The sequence below is a fragment of the Archocentrus centrarchus genome, chromosome 12, assembly GCF_007364275.1.
Source record: "Archocentrus centrarchus isolate MPI-CPG fArcCen1 chromosome 12, fArcCen1, whole genome shotgun sequence".
In the NCBI taxonomy this organism is placed as follows: Eukaryota; Metazoa; Chordata; class Actinopteri; order Cichliformes; family Cichlidae; genus Archocentrus; species Archocentrus centrarchus.
Window position 1 is genome coordinate 15,220,915 of NC_044357.1, and position 22,903 is coordinate 15,243,817.

The 22,903-nt window shown below is 38.6% G+C and overlaps 2 protein-coding genes across 2 annotated transcripts; one reads left to right on the forward strand and one right to left on the reverse strand.

Annotated features, from left to right (window-relative positions):
• The first annotated feature begins 4,356 nt into the window (after positions 1–4,356).
• rcl1 (RNA terminal phosphate cyclase-like 1) lies at positions 4,357–15,191 on the forward strand. Its single transcript, XM_030742071.1, has 9 exons — positions 4,357–4,570; positions 4,922–4,993; positions 6,775–6,950; positions 7,637–7,711; positions 7,827–7,951; positions 8,644–8,769; positions 8,892–9,048; positions 13,872–13,975; positions 14,998–15,191. The coding sequence occupies exons 1-9, from the start codon at positions 4,441–4,443 to the stop codon at positions 15,149–15,151; spliced, it is 1,119 nt and encodes a 372-aa protein (XP_030597931.1). The 5' UTR covers positions 4,357–4,440; the 3' UTR covers positions 15,152–15,191.
• Positions 15,144–22,664, reverse strand: anxa3b (annexin A3b). The gene is made up of 14 exons (XM_030742073.1): positions 22,532–22,664; positions 22,126–22,165; positions 21,988–22,038; positions 21,725–21,812; positions 20,709–20,803; positions 20,460–20,573; positions 18,566–18,656; positions 18,355–18,434; positions 17,875–17,931; positions 17,412–17,505; positions 16,853–16,948; positions 16,684–16,742; positions 15,804–15,926; positions 15,144–15,635 (listed from the first exon to the last, which is right to left on the reverse strand). The coding sequence occupies exons 2-14, from the start codon at positions 22,135–22,137 to the stop codon at positions 15,576–15,578; spliced, it is 1,020 nt and encodes a 339-aa protein (XP_030597933.1). The 5' UTR covers positions 22,138–22,165; positions 22,532–22,664; the 3' UTR covers positions 15,144–15,575.
• Positions 22,665–22,903: the final 239 nt, after the last annotated feature.

Here is a 22,903-nt window from a genome sequence, read left to right on the forward strand (position 1 = left end):
ACTACACTGAAGAGTCAGAGTGTCTCATATGTTCATCAGACAACACAAAATTATATTTTTTCATGTCTGTCCGAAGGAGGCATGTGTTACTGTTGGGTTGATACTCAGATATAAATTAATATTAAAATTAATATCAAATTAAGATACCTAACTGGAGGGACAAAAATACCATAAAGGAAAAATGTGCACTTTCTGTCCTGTTAAATATTTTAGCAAAATATTAACCTGTTTAAGGCTCTGATATCTTTTCCATCTGACTTAAGAGAGTTATGATATGGCATTATTTTCCCAGCCAATAAATTAATAATTATCACATCAATACTTTATTGTATCAGAAACATGCAAAATGATCACATTTTGAGAAGTTTCATTTTACCTGTAAGTACCTTTAGCTTTCAGACAAATGTAATGCTGCCAGTATTTGTCTACTTCATATATAATACTTCCAAATATATTTACTTTAAAAGACATTTGTCTCTGAGATTAAGCCGAGATGAGTAGAAGATAAAAAGTTATATGAAATAGGAATGCACCTTAATTTTTTACTTAAGTTCAATAACTGAAGCAACAGAGTTAAATTTCACTGATGGTAATATTTAATTAAATGCATTTCATATATTAATAAAGTTTGTGTTTAATCTGTTTACCTAAACACATCATTAACAGTATCCATTTGTTTTGTAAAGGATCAGGAGGTCAGGGCTTCCTGCTGGACTTCCAGATCAAGAGCACCGTGTTTCAAGCAGCAAGCCCGGTGCCTTCACAAGAAAAAGGGTACAGTTGTGTGTATATTTTTTCTTAAGACACCAGAAAACAGCAAAAGATATCTTGGTGATGAATTAGCGAGGAAAAAACAAAATTGTCTACGAAGATGATGCCATGGTAGAAGCAGCAGACAGAGTCAGGCTGGAGTTCACTGACAGATGGCTTCCTATGTTAACTGCCCTTTGATGGTGTGCTTTACATTAGTTTTGTTGTACTTAAGTATTCTATCAGTGAAGACCATTTAATAGCAAGTAAAAGCATCCTGTGTTCTTTTTATTTAAGGTACATTTAGCATTCTGTCTAAAACGAAGGTCTTTGATAAGCAAATGGCTGTTAGAAGGCTCGAGGAAGAGGATGTGATGCTCCTGAAAGAGATGAGGCAACACTGGAAGTCTCTCAGGCAAAGGGAGGTGGGTTTGCAGAATGTCACTGCAGACAAAGAACAGAAGAGAGGCTGGTTCAACATGTCCTGAAGTATATAGGCCCTGTCCTTAGTGCTTTTTAAACAAGCCAAAATTTTCTTCTGGCTCAGTGAAGTTTGAAAAACTTGTAGCCATTTTATGATCTTTTTTTGGTTGTCTGTTAGAAGGCCACTGTGGTATACTCAGGCCTGCTGAAAATAAAAAAAGGAAATGTTTTTCTTTATATTACTGGTATGCAAAACATACAATTTTAGCTGTCCTTCAGGCGCTAAAAACTGGACATTTTCTAGCTGCTTTCAAGTGGCAATTTCATATGAAAAGTAATTAAAGAAAGATTCCTGACTGACCTGTGTGTGATTCAGGTATCTGGTGCACAGCTGTCTTCAGTGTCAACAATGTTGCCTTCTGGTAGTGCAGTCCCCTCAGTTCTGACTACCTTCCCTCTCTTTGTTACCATCTGTATCTGTAGCCAGTCTTGTTAATGGTCTGGATGAGGGGATTCAGGCCTACACAGAACAGAGCATCTCCTTGGTGAATTATTTGATGGTGGCTGGTGCAATTGGCTTGAAGTTAGCCTCTTGTGTTGTTCTCCACATATAGTGTAGTGGCAACATTACCATTCTTGGAACAAGAGGTCAGAGGTTCAGATCTCAACTAGGGTGTGTATCTAGTAAGGATCCCCAGACTAGACCCCCATGCTACTCAAGCCTACTTTGGAAGGTGAGTGAGCGATACATACTGTCCATACTGGCTTGGACGTTGCCCAGATTAACAAGGTCTGCATCAGGTGTTGAGGAACCAGAGCATCCTGACAAATATAGTAGAAGTGACTTTTAAATTAAAAAAAAAAAAATTCACAGAATATGTAAACAGTGAGGTTCAGAGAATAAGATTAAGAAGCAACATGGATCTGGCAAACTGGGGCCCTGAACACCATTGATCAAATGTTCTCCACTATGAGATCGGGGAAAAGGGAGCCTGCGTGTCCGAGTGGAACAGACCCGGTTGGATATGTCATCGACTCAGTCACAATATTCAGAATTTTCCAAAATACACAAGTGACCAAACAATTTGTAGCAAAGCAGATAGAGGAGAAACATGCAGAGCATTGTCTCAGTCTCTTAACCACACAGAGCCGGTCCATCAAATAATCAAGCAATTAAAGTAGCATTGTTCAGTACAGACATTAGATAATCAGACTGAGGGTCACTAAGCTTGGACAAGAAGCAACCTGAACACAAACCCTCCCTTTATTTTGCAAACCCAACACAGCGCATTAGGTGCATCAGCTCCAAGAGCTGCCCATTTACGCACCTGGTTTTTCCTGCTCTTTTAAAATCTGTCTGTCCTCTGTCTCTCCCTCTTTCTACTGACCATCACACACAAACATATTGTATTCAACTATGAGACAGTAGCAAATGATCAGATATAAATAAGGCAAATAAAGTACTTGACAGCTAACTCATTATAAGAGGAGGTTAGGGACATACATTTAATAACAGTACAACACACTGCTTAGTTATGTGAAATCATCATCAGGGAATATGGGCAAAACAGCTACCTGACATTTCCAACAAGTCAGGTTTGCTTTCAGTATTTCAATTCACTGTTCTTAAATGTATTGTAAACAGACAATGAAGCCCAATTTGACCAGAATTTTATTTTAAAAAAACATTACAACACTAAAATAATAACAAACATCAGCCCCTTCACTGGTGTGCTAAAAAGTGATTTCCAGTATTTGCCAGAATATGATTGCCTGTATTTAAACTGTTGTAAGTGACTTTTTGACCTATAATCTGTGAAACATATGTGAAACATATCTCCTATTAATGATATCAAGTACTTTTGAGCAAGAAATATTTCTGTCAAATTGTAGAAGATGCAATCTCTTTCTGGCAAAAAGACATTTATACATTTAAAAAAAAAAAATCCTGGTCACATCTGCCACTGACATTAAAAATGTCTTTTTAAAGAGAAATCTGCCGAAAAGGGCTGCAGAAATCGCAACAAATATGACAATATAGTTCTATAAAGATATTTTAAGTGGCCAAAAAGGACTGGATTGTTTGTAATGTAGGTACAATAGCACAGCCTCATAAAGATAATTGTAAAATGGGACATTTCTTCATTTTATAAAGAAGGCCTTCATAAATCCTGTTGACTGCACTCTATTTACCAATATAAGCAAATAAATTACAAATAAAAACACATAGAAATGCCACTTCTATTCAGTTCAGTTTTATTTATATAGCGCCAAATCACAATAATAGTCACCTCAAGGTGCTTGTTATTGTAAGGTAAAGACCCTACAATAATACAGACAAAACCCAACAATCAAAACGACCCCCTATGAGCAAGAACCTGGCAACAGTGGGAAGGAAAAACTCCCTTTTAACAGGAAGAAACCTCAGGCAGAACCAGGCTGAGTCAGGTGATTCATCTGAACCCGGTTAATGACTTCAGTCCAGTCAATGATGTAAGCAAATAAAAGTTAAATATTTCAATAAACAAGTACTTTAATATTTGGTGTTTGTTATGTGGCTGATTTTATGGACATGCTGTTGTTTAGCCTTTGTTCAGCTTGGTTGTTTTTGTTAATGTAGCTATTACATAAATATTTAATTCTTAGTCTATATTCTAATTTCAAGTGAAACAGATCACACTACTAACTCAGCTTAACCCCAGTCAATAAATTTACCAACACTAGTTCCTATACTCTGCTAGTATTTTTCTTGATTCCCCTTTCTACTCCTCCACCAGTGATCCTCCAAAGTGCAAGGCAGTATGTCTTTGTAGAGTCTCGGCCATCCAGGTCTGGTCGTCTGGAGCTTTCAGAAACTACCATGACCTGGATGATTGAGAACCTACACAGAAAACCTTCAGGGCTACATTCTTATAGCTTAGGGATTAATCAAATACAGGTAAAAGGCTGAGTTGCTGAACATGTCCAAGTACACCCTCTACATTAATTTAAACGTTACCCTATAATTCGAAGCCAACAAACCAAATTATATGTATTGTTTAAAAAAATAAAACGCTCTTTTAATAGTGTGGTAAAATTGTTTATCGTATAACCGAGCACGTAATCTGTATTTGATTAATCAGGCCTGCTTCTGTTTTGCACATCTGGTAACGGCCGTACGAACCGCTGTTTTGACCCTCCTGTCTTCACGTAAGCTCTCCTCCCACTAACGTCTTCCTGGACAAACACACGTGGATTTCACTGACGCCAAGCACAAACAACAATAACATGGCAAGCCACGGACTCTCCTACGAAGGCTGCAATTTCCTCAGACAGCGTCTTGTTCTGTCCACGCTCAGTGGGAAGCGCGTAAAGATAAAAAGCATTCGGTCTAAAGACGACGAGCCGGGACTCAGAGGTGAGCTGTAGCTTCGCTCCGCATGTGGCGTCGAAGTTAGCTCCGTGGCTAACTGGCTAGCTGTTACGCAGTTGGGAGTGTGTTTAATCGCTGGGCGTCAGAGAAGCGATAATGATGGGGCAGCAGTACGATAGTGACACGAATGTGGTCGTACTTTGCTGTAAAAAGTTGTGCCTTTGATATGCCTGTCAGGAGGCGTCGAAGCAGTTCTTAATCATATTTGTTATTTGGTTTAAGAGAATAAAGTTCACGCTGTAGGAGGACTGCTGGGACTGTAAAATTTAAAAAAGAAAGCATCACAAATTACTTGGTGACTTTACTTGTATTCTCTAAATATTGTGTCTTCATCAGATTTTGAGGCCAGTTTTATCAGACTGCTGGACAAAGTGACCAATGGCTCCAGAATAGAGATTAACCAAACAGGTGAGTGTTACAGTGAGGGTGTGATTTTTTGTTGCGTAGTAATAACTGCTTACTGTCGCACGGGAACCGTGTTGAGATTTCACCAGCTCGGGGACAACTTTGACATATAATGAAAATTAAGATTTTTAGGTTCTGCTGTAGTATCCACCATCTTCTCACATGATTTTCTGTCATTTATTCCTGTTTAAGCCCAGAATTCAACGGTATTAATGATACCTACATTAAAGCTTTAAATACTAGAGATGCTGCAGTTGTGATATTGCGGGTCTGTGGGTTTAAAGTTTTAAACATTGGTTTCAGTTTGGCTTAAAATATGCTTTTATTCACAATTAAAATTTGAACAATCAGTAGTCTTCTTAAAGGTATGTCATCTATACAACACAATATCTTTCACACTAAATGTCAAAGACCAAAAGCCCTTTAATTATATTATAGATATTATTTATTTTAACTAATGTAAATTCTTATGCATAGTTCTGTATGTTCCCAGGTAAATATTTTATTGTTATTTTATACCTACAGTATGTTTTACGTGATTTAATATTTATTGTGTATTTTAATGTGTATTGCTGACATAAAAGCCCAACTAGAGACACCGGTTGATATTAACATTGGCTATAAACTCCCTGTGAAGCACGTCAGATTGCATTTTCTGTATTGGAAGTGTGTTAAAGTACTTGTGTATTTTATTTTATTTTTATGCCTGCTGACCCAAGGTCAGTTTCAATCGTGTCTACATTAAAAAACAGACTCAAAACCTTTTTATTCTCTTAGGCTTCCACTTAATAACTGTTTGTGTGTGTGTGTGTGTGTGTGTGTGTGTGTGTGTGTGTGTGTGTTTATCTTTAGTTTATTTGTTTTCAAATTTTTATTGTTGCTTTTATTGCCTTAGTGCAGTGGTTCCCAAAGTGTGGGTTTGGCCCCTCTGGTGTGCCGCAAAGGTACTGCAGGTGGGGTGCAGTAATAACAGAAATTCAGTTTGAAATTATTCAAGTATGTAGAGTTACATATTTATATAAATGTATTTATTTATATAAAGTGTAAATTAAAACTGGTAATAGGAGGTGGTTAGTTTGTGATATTACTCATTACTCTGATCTAAGTTTATTTCTCTTGTATTGAAGTTTGTGTCCCAGTGGCAGGTGGGCCACATGTTGGCATTAGCACTTTATATATAACTGGGTAGCATTAGCAATTTATATCCAACAGCCTGTGTTGTTTGGTTTTTTTGAATAAAATTTTCAAGGAAATACATGACTTTCTCTTGTATTTTGATTAGCGTGAAGATGTAAGATTGGGTGGGCTGCAGCACTCCTGACTTTGGGAATGACTGCCTTAAGGCATTGTAGTTCTGCATAGATTTTTATGTTAAGCACACTGACCTAGCGTGTAATGTAATGTGCTTTATAAATAAAATTGCTATTGCCAGTTATTTATTGCACTAATTGTGTCAGCAAAATGAAGAAATCTTCCTGAAATCATTAACATGAAAAACACTGACTTTTTTGCAGTCTTCTCACTCTTCTTCACTCACTCTTTTCATATTTAGTGGAAAAATAATGTATCATCAGATAATGGTTATCAACGAGGCTGATATCATCAGATACCAATGTCCTGCTGATATATCGAGGGGAGGAGCTGCTGACTGCACTAACTAAATTAATACTTAATTGCAGATACTTCTTTTGTATTTGGTCTCAAAAGACTGTAAACTGTTGTGATGTGAAGAAAATATTGCCAGTAGCCACTCACTGTCTTTACATGCCTGTCTTTATTACTAGGTACTGTTTTAGTCTACCAGCCCGGCTTGTTGTATGGAGGCACTGTAGAACATGACTGTAACCCACAGCGTTCGATTGGATACTATCTGGAGGCCCTTCTCATGCTAGGTCCTTTCATGAAGACCCCTCTGAAGGCCACTCTGAGGGGAGTTACCAATGACCCCACTGACCCAACAGTAAGCTCATAAATATGTTTACCTTCTATCTGTTCTTTATTTTCCCTGCTGATTTAGTTGTAACTCATCCACGTCATGATTGCACTGGGTGGAGCTGAGTCGTGCATCTGCAAAGAAATAAACTGCGTGTTTTGTGGTTAAGTGCACCTCCTGTATATATATATATGGACACTGCCCTCTAGTGCACAGATTATGATATGCCTTTTAAATGCCAGTTAAAATGAACAGTGTTTCATGTTAGAGTTGGTGTATGTGTAGTTTGTATTTACAGATTGTCAGAAGTTGACATTATCAACTTCATGTGTTTGTAATGATTCAAGCACTCATATATTGACTTGATAGTTTTGTAAAATGCAGTTACTGTATGGTTTCCCTCTTGTGATGCCCATTTTTGCCACATCCTTCGCACATGTTGTTATAGCAAGCCAGTCATGGTATTGTCTTTCTTATCCTGTTGCTTTAGGTTCCATTGTTTCAAATTAGATATTGTCAACAAATCGTACAAAAGGAAGCGTTTGCAAAATATGAATTGAAGACACTGGATAGAGGTGTTGTCATGGAAACTGAACAGCGTCTGTTTGTTGCTGTGATGAGGAATGGGTTTTTTCTCGGGCTTTTGCGAGGTAGTTTTCAAGTCTCTGCAGGCACAGAAATGTGTTTCAGGATTCAAAGTCTGTTTCTTGCAGGTCGATCTACTGAAGTCCGCAGCCCTCCCAGTGATGAAGAATTTTGGGATTGATGGAGAAGGCTTTGACCTCAAGGTGAGGACCTCATTATTCTCTGTATTGTTTTTAGGATGCATTCAAATCCAGGGGTGGATAAGGAAGCAATTATGTCTTCTTATGTCTTAATCTGTCCCTTGTGTCACCCCCTCAGGTATTGAAGAGAGGAATGGCACCCGGTGGGGGTGGAGAGGTAGTTTTTACATGTCCTGTCCGCAGAACCATCAGGCCAGTCCAACTGACTGAGCCCGGCAAGATCAAGAGGATCAGAGGAGTGGCGTATCCTTTTCAGGCTTGAGCTTAGCTTTATTTCGCCTGTAGCAAAATGAAAATTATGTAAATACTGAAAAGCCTCTTCACAGTTTAGTCCTGGTGGTATTTATGTTGCTACAGGGGAAGGAAAACAAACCAATTTCATTATTGATTAATTAGTAATTTGCCTTATAATAATAAAAAGATTAATTCCCTCTGATTGGAGAAGCTTGTGTGATGTATTATTAGTCTGCAAGCATTCCAGAATGTCAGAATAGATTCCTGTGCCTGTCATTGAGTCGACTGATGAATCAGTTGTTCAACTTGTAGCTCTAGTATCTACCTATAAATGAAGATGATGATGAAGATGTGACAGGTAATTTCAGTTGCAGGAGGTTTTTACATGTTAATATATGCTAGTGAGTTGTTTATTTATTTTAGCCCTGCGACAGGCTGGCGACCTGTGTAGGGTGTACCCTGCCTTTTGCCCCATGACAGCTGGGATAGGCTGCAGCCCCCCAATGACCCTGAACAGGATAAGCAGAAGAGGATGGATGGAGTTGTTTCTTGATTATTTGTTTTTAATTTTTTTTTGTGCTGCTTTCATTTGAAGCTAAAGACATGTATTCACTGATTTTTTTAAATATTAGTGGTGTGTTTTTCAGTGGGAACAAAAGTGTACACTATTGAATGGCAGGGCCTTGACATTTCAAACACAGATATTCAGCGCGCGTTTCACCTCAGATGGCCAACAGGATTGTGGAGTCGGCCAGAAGCATCCTCAACAAGTTTCTTCCAGATATCTATATCTATACTGACCACATGAAAGGAGCCAACTCTGGCAAGTGGGTATCCAAGAAAAGCCCCTAAAATCTTAACAAATCTTAACAGGTCATAACTGTGCGTTTAAAACTCTTAGCCCTTATTTTTGGAAACACGCTAAATCGTTATACTTGGTCAATCCCAGATCTCCAGGTTTTGGACTGACACTGGTAGCGGAGACACTCAGTGGCTCCTTCCTCAGTGCAGAGATGTCATCCACACCACAGGGGCAGGGAGACCCCATACTGCCTGAAGACCTTGGCAGAAATTGCGCCAAACTGCTTTTGGAGGAGATCTATCGCGTAAGTATGCACATGCACATACATGTGAGCTTTTTCTTTTTTTTTCCTTTTTTTTTTGGAGTCTAACTTGAACATGCACTTTAATGTGTTTGTGTTTATATAATTTGCAGTGTAATTCCTCAGTCAGCATGATAATCAGTTTGACTAGGCTGTTGTAAAGATGCTTTAAATTTTTAAACTCAGCTGTGCTAATAAATATGTGCAGAGTACAAACACAAAACTGCTAACTCGAAGCCACCCAGCACAAGTTTGAATGCACGCTGCCATATTAACATATAGGCATGCACAAATTTATAATACCTCTCTGTCTCTTGCATCTTTGTGATTTATTCAGCTTGCCAAGAGGCATGCTTGTTTTGGAGAATGCCCTAAAAAAAACATGAAAGTAAAAAAAGATACATGAGAATAATAAAGCCACAAAGTCCAGACATGTAAGCTACTGTTTAATACATCTCTGATCATCTGTCGTGGTCAGTCTTTGACTTCAGGAACTGTGAAGTCAGAACGCCCACACAGTTGATGATATTGCACAAGTAGTGCATCTTGTTGCATCAATGTTGTGGGCTTGTTTGTGTAAAACTGAAGCTGAATATACATAAATGGGAAAATGACAGAATAGTGTCAGTATAACAGACTGACAAATCTGACAATGTTGCATGTCTGAAAAAAAGCTAAATAAGAGAGGCAACTGAAGGCCTTTTCATCACCTGACTGATCCAAACTGACATTCAAAATAACAAGCCTGTCCTGTTTTATTTGCATATCACAAGCAGGCAAAGCTGATTTCTGCCCATGCCCCTCTGCATCAAGTCGGATAATAGTTTACAGATACATTGCCAAAAGGACTTGGCTGTATATTTAAAAAAAAAAAAAAAAAAAAAAATCGTGTGGGCTTCCTTTTGCTCCATCTGTGAACTTGAACAACAGTGAAACACTCAGATGAAATGATACAGAAGAAATGTAGTTGTGACATCAAAGTGATTAAATTGTGCACATTTTTGCATCAAATACCCCACCAGGCAGTGTAAAAACTCCACTCAGACTAAAAATTGTAGTGCAGGAAACCCTTCACCACCTCCAACTGTAATACACAGTGGAATGGGAGCATTATGTGTGGAGACTTTGCTCAGCTGTTCCTGGAAAATGCCCTTAGTTGGGATAGATCGATGCTCTTCGACATGTAGCCCGATCTTATTTTGTCTTTGATATTTTATTTTGTACTAATAAAGTTGAGCTCATTCATAATTCAACTTTTTGTTAGTTGGTTACTGTGCTGGGAAATCTCTCATGACATGATGTTAATATGAGATCGAACTGGTCTGACACGTTCGACAGTGCTGGAGAGGCCGTTTGCAGCCTGTTGCTTGGGGGGGGGGGGGCTGGATTCTTGGGGAATACCTGACATGCACTGTCAGCACACAAATGACAGTCCACTTGTTTACTCGCATTCCCTGGTAATAGACCTTGTCTGCAGTTCAAATGAAAGAAACTGTTTGTGGGTTGAATGGCAATGTAGAAAGCAGCTAAAGGACAGTTATTTCTATTTAGATCTTAGGGAGTCTGATCACATTTTCTCCTTTTTATTAGAATCCATGCTTTATATTAAAGACATTTTTGTAGCCTTGCAGTCAGCCTGTGTGAACTGGGGGCAAAATATAATGTCTGAGATACCATGAAAACAAATTAAATTTTTAGGTTAAACTAGACTGAAGACCAAGATAATGTCAAAAAGATTAACTGTGTGAATTCAATGTACAGTTGAGTTTGGTCTTATTATCAAGTAATTACCTATATGAATAAGTAGAAAGTGTAATGTTAATACAGTATAATATAAAAAAAATGTCATTTTAAATTCAAATCTGCATTTATAAGGGAAAAACTATGCAATATGTGCTCCAATAAAGCCATTAAATCATATTTGTGGCCCCTGTAGTGTAGTGGTTTACACATAACGCCTAACAAGCAAAAGCTCCCTAGTTTGATCCTGGGAGGAGACAAATTCCATGGGGATTGCATCAGGAAGGTCATCCGGTGTAAAAAATCTGCCAACACAAACAACCACAGTGAATCAGGGAGCAGCTGTAAGCAGCAGTGTATAAAAATGATATTTCATAATAAGGATTTGTGATTGTAATTTGTATATTTGCAAATTTATTTATGGCACAGCTTATTTCAAAACTACTTACAGTTCAGGTCAGATGTCAGGATCTGTTCCCATAAATCCCATAAATGTTTAATTCCTTGAATACATAAGTGTTTCTGCTGATGAGATAATGTCTCAGCTGAATAGTGTGTGTTCAAACAGATTTAATCGATTAGAAATTCTTGATTTCTGATGTTTGTGTGTCCACAGAAAAATAACTACAATGTGACATTGTTTTTATTTATTTATCTAGCCATATGTTTGTACCTGTGTACTGTGATTTGTAGTAAGAAAAACTGGCTTGGCTGTTACATGTAAACCATCATGTTGCGTAGTCAGGAAAAAGAAGCCATTTCATCAGAATATGAACAATGAGATGTTGTGAATCATGTTTCCCTGCACACGGTTCTGCCTCTCATAGGAGCCATGTGAATCAAGTTAGCTGATCAGGGTCGTGCTGATTAACTCTGAAAGGGGAATATTGTTGGCTGCATCCTCTTAATTCCAGGCAACAGAGTCTAGACTAACATCTCTCTTTAGCTTCCTTGGAGGGTGGTGGATTAACAGATCCATCTATGTAAATTGCTTTTCTTTTTTTAAAAGCTTTAGCTACTCCTGGAAGAACAGGTAGATTCACCAATCGAGTTTGAAATCATTTGAATAACTGCTGGGTGTAATACCAAACGGTAGCAGGAAGATAGAGTGATTGCTGGAGCTGAGAAGCAACAGGAGAGTTAAATGGATGTGTGTTTTTGGGGGGGGTTTGTTTGGTTTTTTTGTGCTGGAATATTTTATTTTTCAACTCTGAGGAAAGCAAAATTTGCCTGATTGACACTAAAGGGCGCAGGTGACCTGTATGACTTTGTTTGCTTTATGGTTAATCAGTATAGTCTTCCAGTTGCGAACCAGCTACTCCATGGACATTTTGTTTTTAGAAGCAACATCAACACTGGAGCTAATGTAAGTGGTGCACTCTTTAAATTTTTAGTTTTTGGCATGGAATTTATTATTTTAAATATGCTTTTATAATACTTTGCAGCAAGCACCATGCCTTTCTTTTCTATTTGTATATATATTTTTCCCCAAATAAGAGTGCTTAGGAAACACTGTAAACCTCAGTTATTGGGCAACATGTGGAAAAAATAGATATGTGTGTTATCTATAATTTCTAATATTTTTAAATCAATTATGTGATGTAAAGTTTTACAGATTTGGGTTAAATAAGTCTGTGAATGCTTGGAGGTTGAGTATGTCTGCATTTTGACTGTTGGGAAAGAGAGAGACTTTCATTCAGAGGAATTAAGGGACTTTTCCATTAGGCCTTGTGGTCGCCTAATGGCCCCTCGGGATAATCTCTGGGCCTGAAACTGGTGGTTGAAATGGTCTTGCTGTGTCATATTTCTTAGTGTGTAGCATCATAAAATGATAGTTGAGGAGCAGTTTGAGCTTTTTCCTTGTTTAGTTCGGAGCAGCTACGAGAAGGGTAAGGTGCAAAACATTTTTCCAAATGCTGACTGCCGTTGAGAGTGGATACAACTGGAAAATTTTGAGCTCCAAGTGAGTGTGAACTAGAATAAATTGTCTTTTCTTTTATCAACTTGTCACTGTTATAGTCACCTTCACTGGAATACTTACAGTAAAATAGCAAATCATGGAAATATCTTGAGGTGCAGTTGTGGTGGACGTGTATTTTTTTTTTTTTGTCATAGATAGTAAAGTTTACAGAGTTTGACCCCTTCACTCATCGTACCCACAATTTTTAACATCACTTTCTATCATTATTGTACTGAAATATTAATTTTCTGAACTCTACCTACTTAAAAAAAAAAAAAAAGTTGCCAGAAGTTGCATTTTTTTCCCACTAAAATTTTTGCATCATGACACGAGGGGTTATCAAGTCTCATCCACCGGCAGGAATGCAGCTAACTAAATCGAGAGTCTTATAAATAATAAAAACAACATCACCATGGTTTCAGTGATAGAATTATGTGATTGAATCAAAATTCTGCTGACAGGCTGTCATGATGCCATAATATGGCATGACTGGGCCCCACACAAGTACTTTGTTAGAATGGATGCATACCAGCTTAATGCTGCTTATCAAACGTCAAAGGAAAATACCAAAACTTATCAGTGGACTCCCATTTTAAAATTCAGTCTATAAAATATTCTTGGGTGTGTCCAGTTGTACACTTCACACATTGGGAAATCACTCAGAGCCCTTTGCGACTAATGGCAATGGCATGTGTGGTTTGGATACCGAGAGTGAATCATCTGTCTGAATGTTTAACATAATTTTAGATGAAGTTGGGAGTGTTAGGCAAAGAGCAGAATTGACCATGCCTTTGGGAAAAAGAAATGAGAAATTTGGAGGGCGGTGATACTAAAAACAAAACAAAAAAAAATTCAGCTGAAGCTGAGATGATTAAAAGTTATGTGAGCAAGAAGAAGAAAAACACTTGTGATGCCTTGCAGAACTGCTTCAGGACAGTGACATCTGCTTGATTCCATTTTTTTTTTTTTTAAATGAAAAGCTAATAAAACCAAAAACTGCACAACTTCTGCTCTTTAATTCCACTGTCAAGAAGTTTATTTCTTTCTAAACATCTCCACCTCCCTGACGCATTTCAGTGTTGTTTTTAGTTGCTGACACCCGACCCCTCCTCTCCCTCTCTTTTAGGGTGGCTGTGTGGATTCATCCAATCAGAGCCTGGCGCTGCTCTTGATGACCCTTGGCCAGCAGGACGTGTCAAAGGTTCTCCTGGGACCCCTCTCCCCGTACACGTAAGGCCCATTCAGAAGTTAATGTACAGATGATAAATGAGTAGCTCACCCTAGCCTGCGTCGAGCTATTCTTCTACTAGTCCTCTTTTGGCAGCTGACGGTATTCCAAAGTGCCAAATAAGAGGTGATTAATAATACTCTCTACAGCTGGTTAAACATAAACTTCATTGTTTTTGGTTTTTGTTTACTGATAGTTATAGAAAAAAAGCAAAACCAAACTCTTGCAGCTGAATACAAAGTGTAGTGAAAATGCAAATTGGCTTTAAGTTGATTGCTTTGAGTAACAAAGATGAGGGTGATCAGATGAGACTCATCAGATTCGCTTGAGAAATTTTTCACACAGGTTTATGGGGATGTTTTGTTTTTTTTTTTCTTCCTAGGCTCATAACAGGACTTTGGGGGTGGCACCTAAGCCAGCCTAAATATTTGCTAAACTAAATTTTTGGAGTTCTCAATTAAAGGAGCCCCCCCCCCCCCACCCCCCCCCCCCCCCCCTTTTTTTAAAACAAATACTGTAAAATATTTTAATACAAGAGGTGATTTGGATGTCTTGCATTTTGAATGTGTCCATTGTGTCTTTGAAACTTGATTTACATTATTGATTCAAGCAGTATGCATTGATATGTTTACATTCTTTCCTTGCAAACAACCAAATGTTAAAAAAGGAAGAAAAAAAAAGCCAAAATACTAAAGCGGCTGAGCGCTAACCTTGTTCCAGATGTGTCGTCTTGAACGAGGAGGAACTATGAACTGTCCATTTTCAGTTATCATGGTACCGGTGCTGTGTACCTCTCAAGTACAGTACTATGATAACTGAAGATTGGCAGTGCCATCACAATACACTCTTCCTCTTATTCAGGTAATGTTTGTGATAGTTCGTACATCCATTTTCTCTTTTCTGTCAAGACTTGGGATGTTTTACCTTTAAGAGTCTGGTATGCATGCGAAATAAAAGGACCAATGACTTTTACCGACATGAAACCCTCTTCTTTGTCCGCCCCACTTTTTTGCTGTCTGTACAGGATCGAATTCCTCCGACACATTAGAGATTTCTTCCAGCTCATGTTCAAGATTGAGATCCAGAAGCCTTTAGAAGATGAACGGAAAGGGGGCGACAAAGTCCTGATGACCTGTGTAGGTGTTGGATACAGCAACATAAACAAAACTGTGAAATAAAATTTTTTTTTTAATAAATCTTTTTTCATCTTGCATCAAATAGATGAATACAGTATTTCATTTTATTAAATGCAGAAGTTAAGACAGTTCTTTATATAATAAAAGAACTGTGAAGTTACATGATAAATCAGTCACAGACATTTAACTATTATGGGTCCATGAATAATTGCCCTTTCCTAATTCTTCATTTGTGTATAAATCATCCAGTCTCAGCTGTAATGTCTTTAAGATTTTTCATGAAAATTAGATACATTCAATACTTTCCCCCCTAAATAGTTCTAAACATTGTTAAAGTTCAACTAAATGTATCAATATGAAGCTGTTCTTGATGTTTGCAGCTGGTCGTGTTAGATACAGGTCATATTCATCTGCTGTGGTGTGAAGCTTAATGGTGTGACGCTCCCAGTACAGAAGCTGGGAGGAGTTATTCCCCTTGGCCGCACAGAGACTTGAGGGTTTTTCCATAATCACCCGATACTTCAGACTGCACAAGCATGGAGAGAGAAAAGAAGGAAACTAGGTGATTGACATGAGCTGTAAATTTGTTTTTGTTTTGTTTTTTTATAAAAAACAACAAAATGGTTAAAGCTCTGAATATGTTGACATGTAGAGTGTAGTGGCCATTATATATTTAATCTGTGTTTATGCTGACCTCTAGCCGGCTGTAGAGAGAACAGCCATACAGCTTCTTGAACGCCACTTTGATGTCCGCCAGATCGATCTCTGAGCGACTGACTAGTATCCTGGTCAGAATGGACTCAGTGGTCCCTGCACCCTGGATGGAAGGAAAAAAAAAATGAAAAACAAGGGAATTCATCCTTTAAGCCAGGGGTCAGCTAAAGGTCCCAACCAATCAACAAAAAGTCAACCCTGAATGTGTAAAACCTCTCACAGTATGGGATATTGCATTCACATAAATTATGATGTTAGTACAGAGTGATGAAAGTTCAGATTTGTTCTTGGATATATTTTACACGGGCCTGAACATAACTTCTCAATGGTAATGGTAAATTTAATCTTTAAAAAAAAAAAAAAAAAAAGATTTTTCATCAGGTATTTGTGAACCTTGGACTGTGTCAAATGTGCACTTGTGTTTGGCTTGTGCACAGGCAGGCGATGCTATGCACATAGTAATGACCAGATTTGCCAACATTCACGGAGAAGTAATAAACCAGCCAGACTGAAATCTGTAAAGGGCCAGATTTTGCTTGCAGGCCTTGAACACGTGCAACAATCAAGAAGCTAGTTTTCGTTAGATACTGCAATGCTGCTGTCCCTAGCTAACCCATGTTTTGTTCTCCAGAGTGTTGACACATTTCAGTCATGTTGTCCATGCTGGTCAGATCACTAACAAATGTGGCTCAGCATTCCTTTCCACATCACTGGTGTCCAATACAGTCTGCTGTGACTGAAAGGGACATGGTGCAACCATACGCTATGTGAATTTTGTTGGGCAGCAGTTTCTTGTGGACATAGAGGTTTAAACTACCCTCATGATACAAATACAAAAACTGACCAGTTGCACAACTTACCTTCATGCTCTCGTAAAGCTGCTCAGCAAAGTATGCTGGGACATTCATCACACACTTGACTAAAATAAAAAACAGTTAATAAATTGTAATATTAAACAAGTCCAAGATTAACTTAAATACTCACATAATGAGAACTATAATAAAAATGAACCAGTGACATTTTTCTCACCAATGGTCACAAGCAGTGTCTCCAGGTTCCCTGATATCTCGCTCTTAATGCTCTCCTCCAGAGTCTTCTTGCTAATATTCTTGTACTCAGTCAGAGCTGCCAAAATAAATTGATTTTTAAAAATTGGACCAAGCAATTAGAGCAGTAAATGGCAGAAAATAGAAGCAGCATAATAAATTCCCTTTAATAGGCTGCAGAAGATGAGCTGCCTGTTACACCATCAAAAGATTGCATCTTTGTCTTTTAGTGTCTTGAAATCAATCAGATAGACTCCAATAGTGCAGACAACACCTGCCTATAATGTTAGATGTCAGTGAAATAATAAGATCTCATTTATTGTTACCATAAGGTCACAATCTTTCGTATTTGACTAAAAACCTACAAATCAAATGACACTTCCATCAGCCTCAGCTTTCTGTTTAGTGATAAATAGTAGATGCATACTTTGTATCAACATACTTCCATTGTCATTAGTATTTAGCTCAAATCATCACTCTCAGTACTATTTCTCAGGTGCCATTTATCTACAGAGTAAATGATAGGTCAGAGGTCAACCCACTTTGCCGAAGCTGAGGAATACTTCTGTGGCACAGGATGTCAATAAACTTTGCCTCATCAGTTCCCCACTTCTTCTCTCCTGCAGCATACAAGGCCTGCATAGATTGAGAATAAGTATGAATAACCTTTGTTGGACTGAACTAAAAAAAAATTAAAGTTCAAAGTAATTGCACCATGTCATTCAGAGGACATGGCAGTTTGTGGCCAGATCATGTGAATCCAACGTGAGAGAATTTGAACTTCTATCAGCCAATTATGGGAGTGATGCCACCAAACTGTGAATGAAGCTAAAAATGTGAAAGAAAAAGCTGCTATACGTTGAAATGTTTGTACTGCATCCTCCAGTGTAGCCTCAGGGTTTCGCTACTGTGCTTTGCCAATGAAAACCAAAAGTAGTAACATGAGTTAAATCTGCTCAAAAGGCAAAGGGTTAAACACAAATGATCCAAACGTAGAAAGCATACCTGAGCATCAGCTTTTGCTTTGGCTGTATCCACGTTGGTGTTTTCATCTCTCTTCCCCTGTGAGGGAGGATGGGTTTGTGAGTCAAAGAAAAAAAAAAATGTAATTTGTCATTTAAGTAGTTAACCTTTTGGAAATAGGCTATAATAACCTCACAATTCAATATTCTAGATTAACACTAACTCAATAATCAAGACCTCGCTAAAGATCCAGCCCTTCAAATGATTAACAAAGGAGTAATTTATTTAGCAAGACTACATTCTTTAAATTTCTGTTGCAGATCAGAAATTTGCAGCAATTTTTCCTCTGAGGCTTTTTGTTACAAAGAATACTTGGATATGAAGAAATCAAGGTGCTTGAATGCAATATTTCCAAGACAGAAATGCTCTCTACACACCTGCTGACTGCAGTGAATTTTAATGTGGGACTGATTCTCATTTGTTGGGACTGTTGTCATCTGCTTTTTATTTGATGTGCCATACCTCAGCCAAGATGAGCAGTGCACTTCTATAATCCCCAGATACCTCCGACTGCAGACCTTGACTCATCGACCTTCCCGTTTCTCAAATGAGACAGCACAATGCACAAACTTTCACACTAATGCAGACACATTACATTATGAACAGCTGCCAAATAGTTACCTCTGCTTCAGTCTCAGAGATATTAGAAATACTTTATGTTGAAATTTCCTACCTGCCAAGTATGCTTCAGCCATTTCTTTGATCTGCCTGTTGGATCTCGAAGCAAATATTTCTGTCAGTGTACTTTCTGTGGTCCCGGCGCCCTGTATGCACAGTGTTATATAATGTATAATGTAAGTCTCAACATTAGGCACTTAACATTCCAGTGTTCACATACAGTGATTATTTGATCCCCTGCTCATGTCCAAAGAAATGAACAGTCTATTTTTTTATGCTAAGTTCATTTGAACAGAGACAGAATATCAACCAAAAATCCAGCAAAACAAACAAAAAACAAAAAACACATTCCATAAAAGTTATAAATTCATTTGCATGTCACTGAGTCAAATACGTATTTCATCCCCGAGCAAAACATGACTTACTTATCACTTGGTTGAAAAACCCTTGTTTGTAAGCACAGTGGTAAGATGTTTCTTGTAGTTGGTCATCAGGTTTGCACATATCTCAGGAGGGATTTTGGCCCACTCCTCTTTACAGAAACTCTCCAAATCCTTTAGGTTTCTCGGCTGCCACTTTGCAACTCAGAGCTTCAGCTCCCCCCATAGATTTTCTATGGGACTGAGATCTGGAGACTCCATGGCCTTAATGTGTTTCTTCTTTAGCCACTCCTTTCTTGCATTGGTGGTATGTTTTGGGTCATTGTCTGAAAGACCCATCGATGAGCCATCTTCAGTTTTCTGGCTGAGGGAAGATTTTACGGTACATGGCCCCAACTACTGGCTCCCTCAGTGCAGTGAGGTCATCCTGTAGCCTTAGCAGAAAAACAGCTTCAAAGCATAATGTCTCCACCTCCATGCTTGACTGTGGGGATGGTGTTCTTTGGGCCATATTAAGCATTTCTCTGCCTCCAAATACAGCAGGTCAAGTTGATGCCAAAGAGCTTGATTTTGGTTTCATCAGACCTAAGCCTTCTCTGAATCATTTAAATGTTTACTGGCAAACTTCAGATGGCCTTCTTGAGCAGAGGGACCTTGGAGTCACTGAAAGATTTCATTCCATTACAATATAGTGTGTTACCAGTGGTGTTATTGGTGACTACCTTCAGATCATTAACAAGCATGTAGTTTTGGGCTGATCCACCACCTTTCTCATGATCATCCTCACCCCATGAGGAGAGACATGGAGCTCCAGACCAAGGGTGACTTATGGTCATTCTTTCTGAATAATCACACCAGCAGTTGTCACCTTCTCACCAAGCTTCTTGCTGATTGTCTTGTAGCCCATTCCAGCCTTGTGCAGGTTTACAGTCTTGTCCCTGACATCCTTTGAAAGCTCTTTTGTCTTGTCCATGGTGGTGGAGAGGTTGGTATGGAAGAAACTGATTCTGTGGACAGGTGTGCTTTATACACATAACAATTTGAGATCAGGAGTATCTGTATTTGATTAACAGATTGATTGTAATCTGTGTACCACATGGGGACACAGCCAATCTATGGGAGCCAGAATTCTGGCTGGATTGTTGGGGCTCAAATATTTATTTCACTCAATGACATGCAAATCAATTTATAACTTTTATGTAATGTGTATTTTTTCTGGATTTTTGGTTGAAATTCTCTCTTCATTAAAATGAAACTACCATAAAAATGAGAGACTTAATTTATTTCTAAGTGAGCAAACTTACAAATTCAGCAGGGGACCAAATAATTATTTCCCCCACTGTCTGTTGTGTAAACACAAGATATCATAAACAGTTGTTTACAGTCCAAACCATAAATATAGCAAAATATAATGACTCCAAACAAATATGTAGAGAACAAATTATATAGCAGAACTGATCTTTGTTCTGTCAAATTTATAAATAATTTTCTTGAATCACTGAATAAGTCGCCTATTAGCACAATTTTTTTTCAGCAATATAGCAATTTTTTAATTTAACAGAGTCTTACCTTCATAGCTTTGATGATTTCACGACAGTCATAGAGAGCAGGAGGAGTGACCAAGGCTACTAACAGGTCTTCAAAGTCTCCATGAGTGTCGCCCTTCAGGTCAGCTATCAATGTCTAATTGGGAGGACAAAAGAAAAAAGAAAATCCCTTTTTGCTCCAATAACAAGAAACTCACTTTGGTCCATGCTTGTCTCTATGTCAAAGAAAGAAAATTCTTCAAAATTGAAACAGACAAGTCTATTTATATACCCGTCCTGTGGCTTTCTCATAAGCCTTGGCGATGAGCTGACGCTGAGCGTTGCTTCTTTGGGTCAACACCTCGATCAGAGTCTTTTCGTTTGTACCTTTAAAGAAATCAACACCAAACAAACTTGTAATGCGTCCAATCCTGTTCATCATAAATTCTACTTTGATGAAGCTTCTATGTTTTTTTTGTTTAATATTGTCCAAAAAAATATAATTTTACTTGATGTCTATTATAAAGCTTCTATTGCAGGGGTAGGGAGCTCCAGGCCTCAAGAGCTGGTGTCCTGCAGGTTTTAGATATGTCCCTGATCCAGCACACCTGAATCACATATAGAAGTCATTAGCAGGACTCTGGAGAACTTGACTGCAGACTGAGGAGGTAATTCAGTCATTTGAGTCAGGTGTGCTGGATCAGGGACATATCTAAAACCTGCAGGACACCAGCTCTCGAGGCCTGGAGTTCCCGACCCCTGTTCTATTGTATGGTGATGGTGTACTGAACTGGATAACATTCAAAGTAGGCGCAAATTGGCAGCCACGCCTCTGTCAGACTGCCCCAGGGCAGCTGTGGCTACATTAGTAGCTTACCACCACCAGGTATAATTGAGGTGTGAATGAATAGTGCATGAAATTGTAAAGCATCTTTGGGTGTCTAGAAAAGCGCTATATGAGTTCCTCTTGCTTTATACCTCAATAAAGAGGCACATGGTGAAGTGCTTTACATGTTTGTTTGATATAGTAGAGTATCTAGAGCAGGGGTGGGCAACTCCAGGCCTCGAGGGCCGGTGTCCTGCAGGTTTTAGATGTGTCTCTGCTTCAACACACCTGAGTCAAATATAGAAGTCATTAGCAGGACTCTGGAGAACTTGACTGCATACTGAGGAGGTAATTCAGCCATTTGATTCATGTGTGTTGATCAGGGACACATCTAAAACCTGCAGGACACCGGCCCTCGAGGCCTGGAATTGCCCACCCCTGATCTAGAGATATATATTGAACTTGGTAATCCCTTAGCTTACCCACGCCCTCTATGGCCTTCCTTAGGGCAGACACATCTTCCTCCACTTTGAAATTTCCCTTGTCCTTCACAGTTCCTCTTGCACTGGACTGATAGATGCAGATGGCACGTGGATAACAATGAAAAAGACAATGACAAACAATGAAAAACAGGTAACCCCTACATCATTTGCTTTAATAATAATACTCCACTGCTTTTCAAGCAACAGTTATATCACTAAGAACAGAGCCTGCACTCTATAAAGGAAGAACAGGTTCTACTTACTGGCACAGTCAGTGAGGAGGAGGGGTTGTCCAAGAGCAGGTCCAAGTCATCCTACAAAACACAGACACAATGACCACCTTCGTGTCCTCATATTTTGAGCCTAGATGGCTACAAACAAATCTATCTAGAACTACTCACCCAAACAGACATCGTTGTGGTTTACGAGAGACGTTTTACTCTATGGAGAAAAAAAGAGAAGGCGCTATTAGCACTTTAACTGTACAGTAATGTAGTTCATTCAGAGCTGACTCATGCTTATCGCCTTTCCACCTAATCAGGGCAGCACTTTTTGGGCGTCTGCTTTAGGCATCAACAAATCTGTAGATTATAGGCTACGATAATCCAGAATAACTAAAGACGAGCAGAGACGTGCGCAAAAAGAACTACAGAAAATTAAGCGCAAGATCTGAATGTCGACGAGGACTATAATCTAAAGGGCAAACTTCCGGAGTTGCAAAGCCTTAAAAAACAAAACAAAAAAACCCAGCAATAAACACATATATGAAGCTGATCAACGTTAGAAACGTGTTCTTCTTAGTCTTACCTAAGTGCAAGGAGAAGATTGAAGTCTGAGGAAGAATTTAACATATGCGTAAAAAGTCGCCACACCTTTCAGAGGAGTCGGGAAAACAACGCCCATATTGCAGTGAATCCCACAGTACTTCTCTCATGAACTCCTCCTCAAAGTACCGATAGGCTTCCACAAAAATAAAAGAAGCGGGATTATGACAAGCTGACTTTGCGCAACAGCCCGACCTCGCTGAAAGGATTTCTCAAATATTATTATTCCATTTATAAGTAGCTACTAAGCGCTTTTCTTTGATGGAAGTAGCAATAGGCCTATTAAAATGTACAAGTACTTTCAAGTAAAAACCCCTATAAGCAACTCGATAGGCAAAATATCAAAATTAAAGTA

What these genes read in the sequence shown, in the direction of transcription:
- rcl1 (XM_030742071.1), top strand. Translation starts at nt 4,441, where the DNA reads ATGGCAAGCCACGGACTCTCCTACGAAGGCTGCAATTTCCTCAGACAG. An exon ending in AATAGAGATTAACCAAACAG is followed by an intron (nt 4,994 to 6,774) that starts GTGAGTGTTACA and finishes CTTTATTACTAG; the next exon opens with GTACTGTTTTAGTCTACCAG. An exon ending in TTTTGGAGGAGATCTATCGC is followed by an intron (nt 9,049 to 13,871) that starts GTAAGTATGCAC and finishes CCTCTCTTTTAG; the next exon opens with GGTGGCTGTGTGGATTCATC.
- anxa3b (XM_030742073.1), bottom strand. An exon ending in GGCTGAAGCATACTTGGCAG is followed by an intron (nt 18,435 to 18,565) that starts GTAGGAAATTTC and finishes GTCTCATTTGAG; the next exon opens with AAACGGGAAGGTCGATGAGT. An exon ending in CACTGCTCATCTTGGCTGAG is followed by an intron (nt 17,932 to 18,354) that starts GTATGGCACATC and finishes CCTCCCTCACAG; the next exon opens with GGGAAGAGAGATGAAAACAC.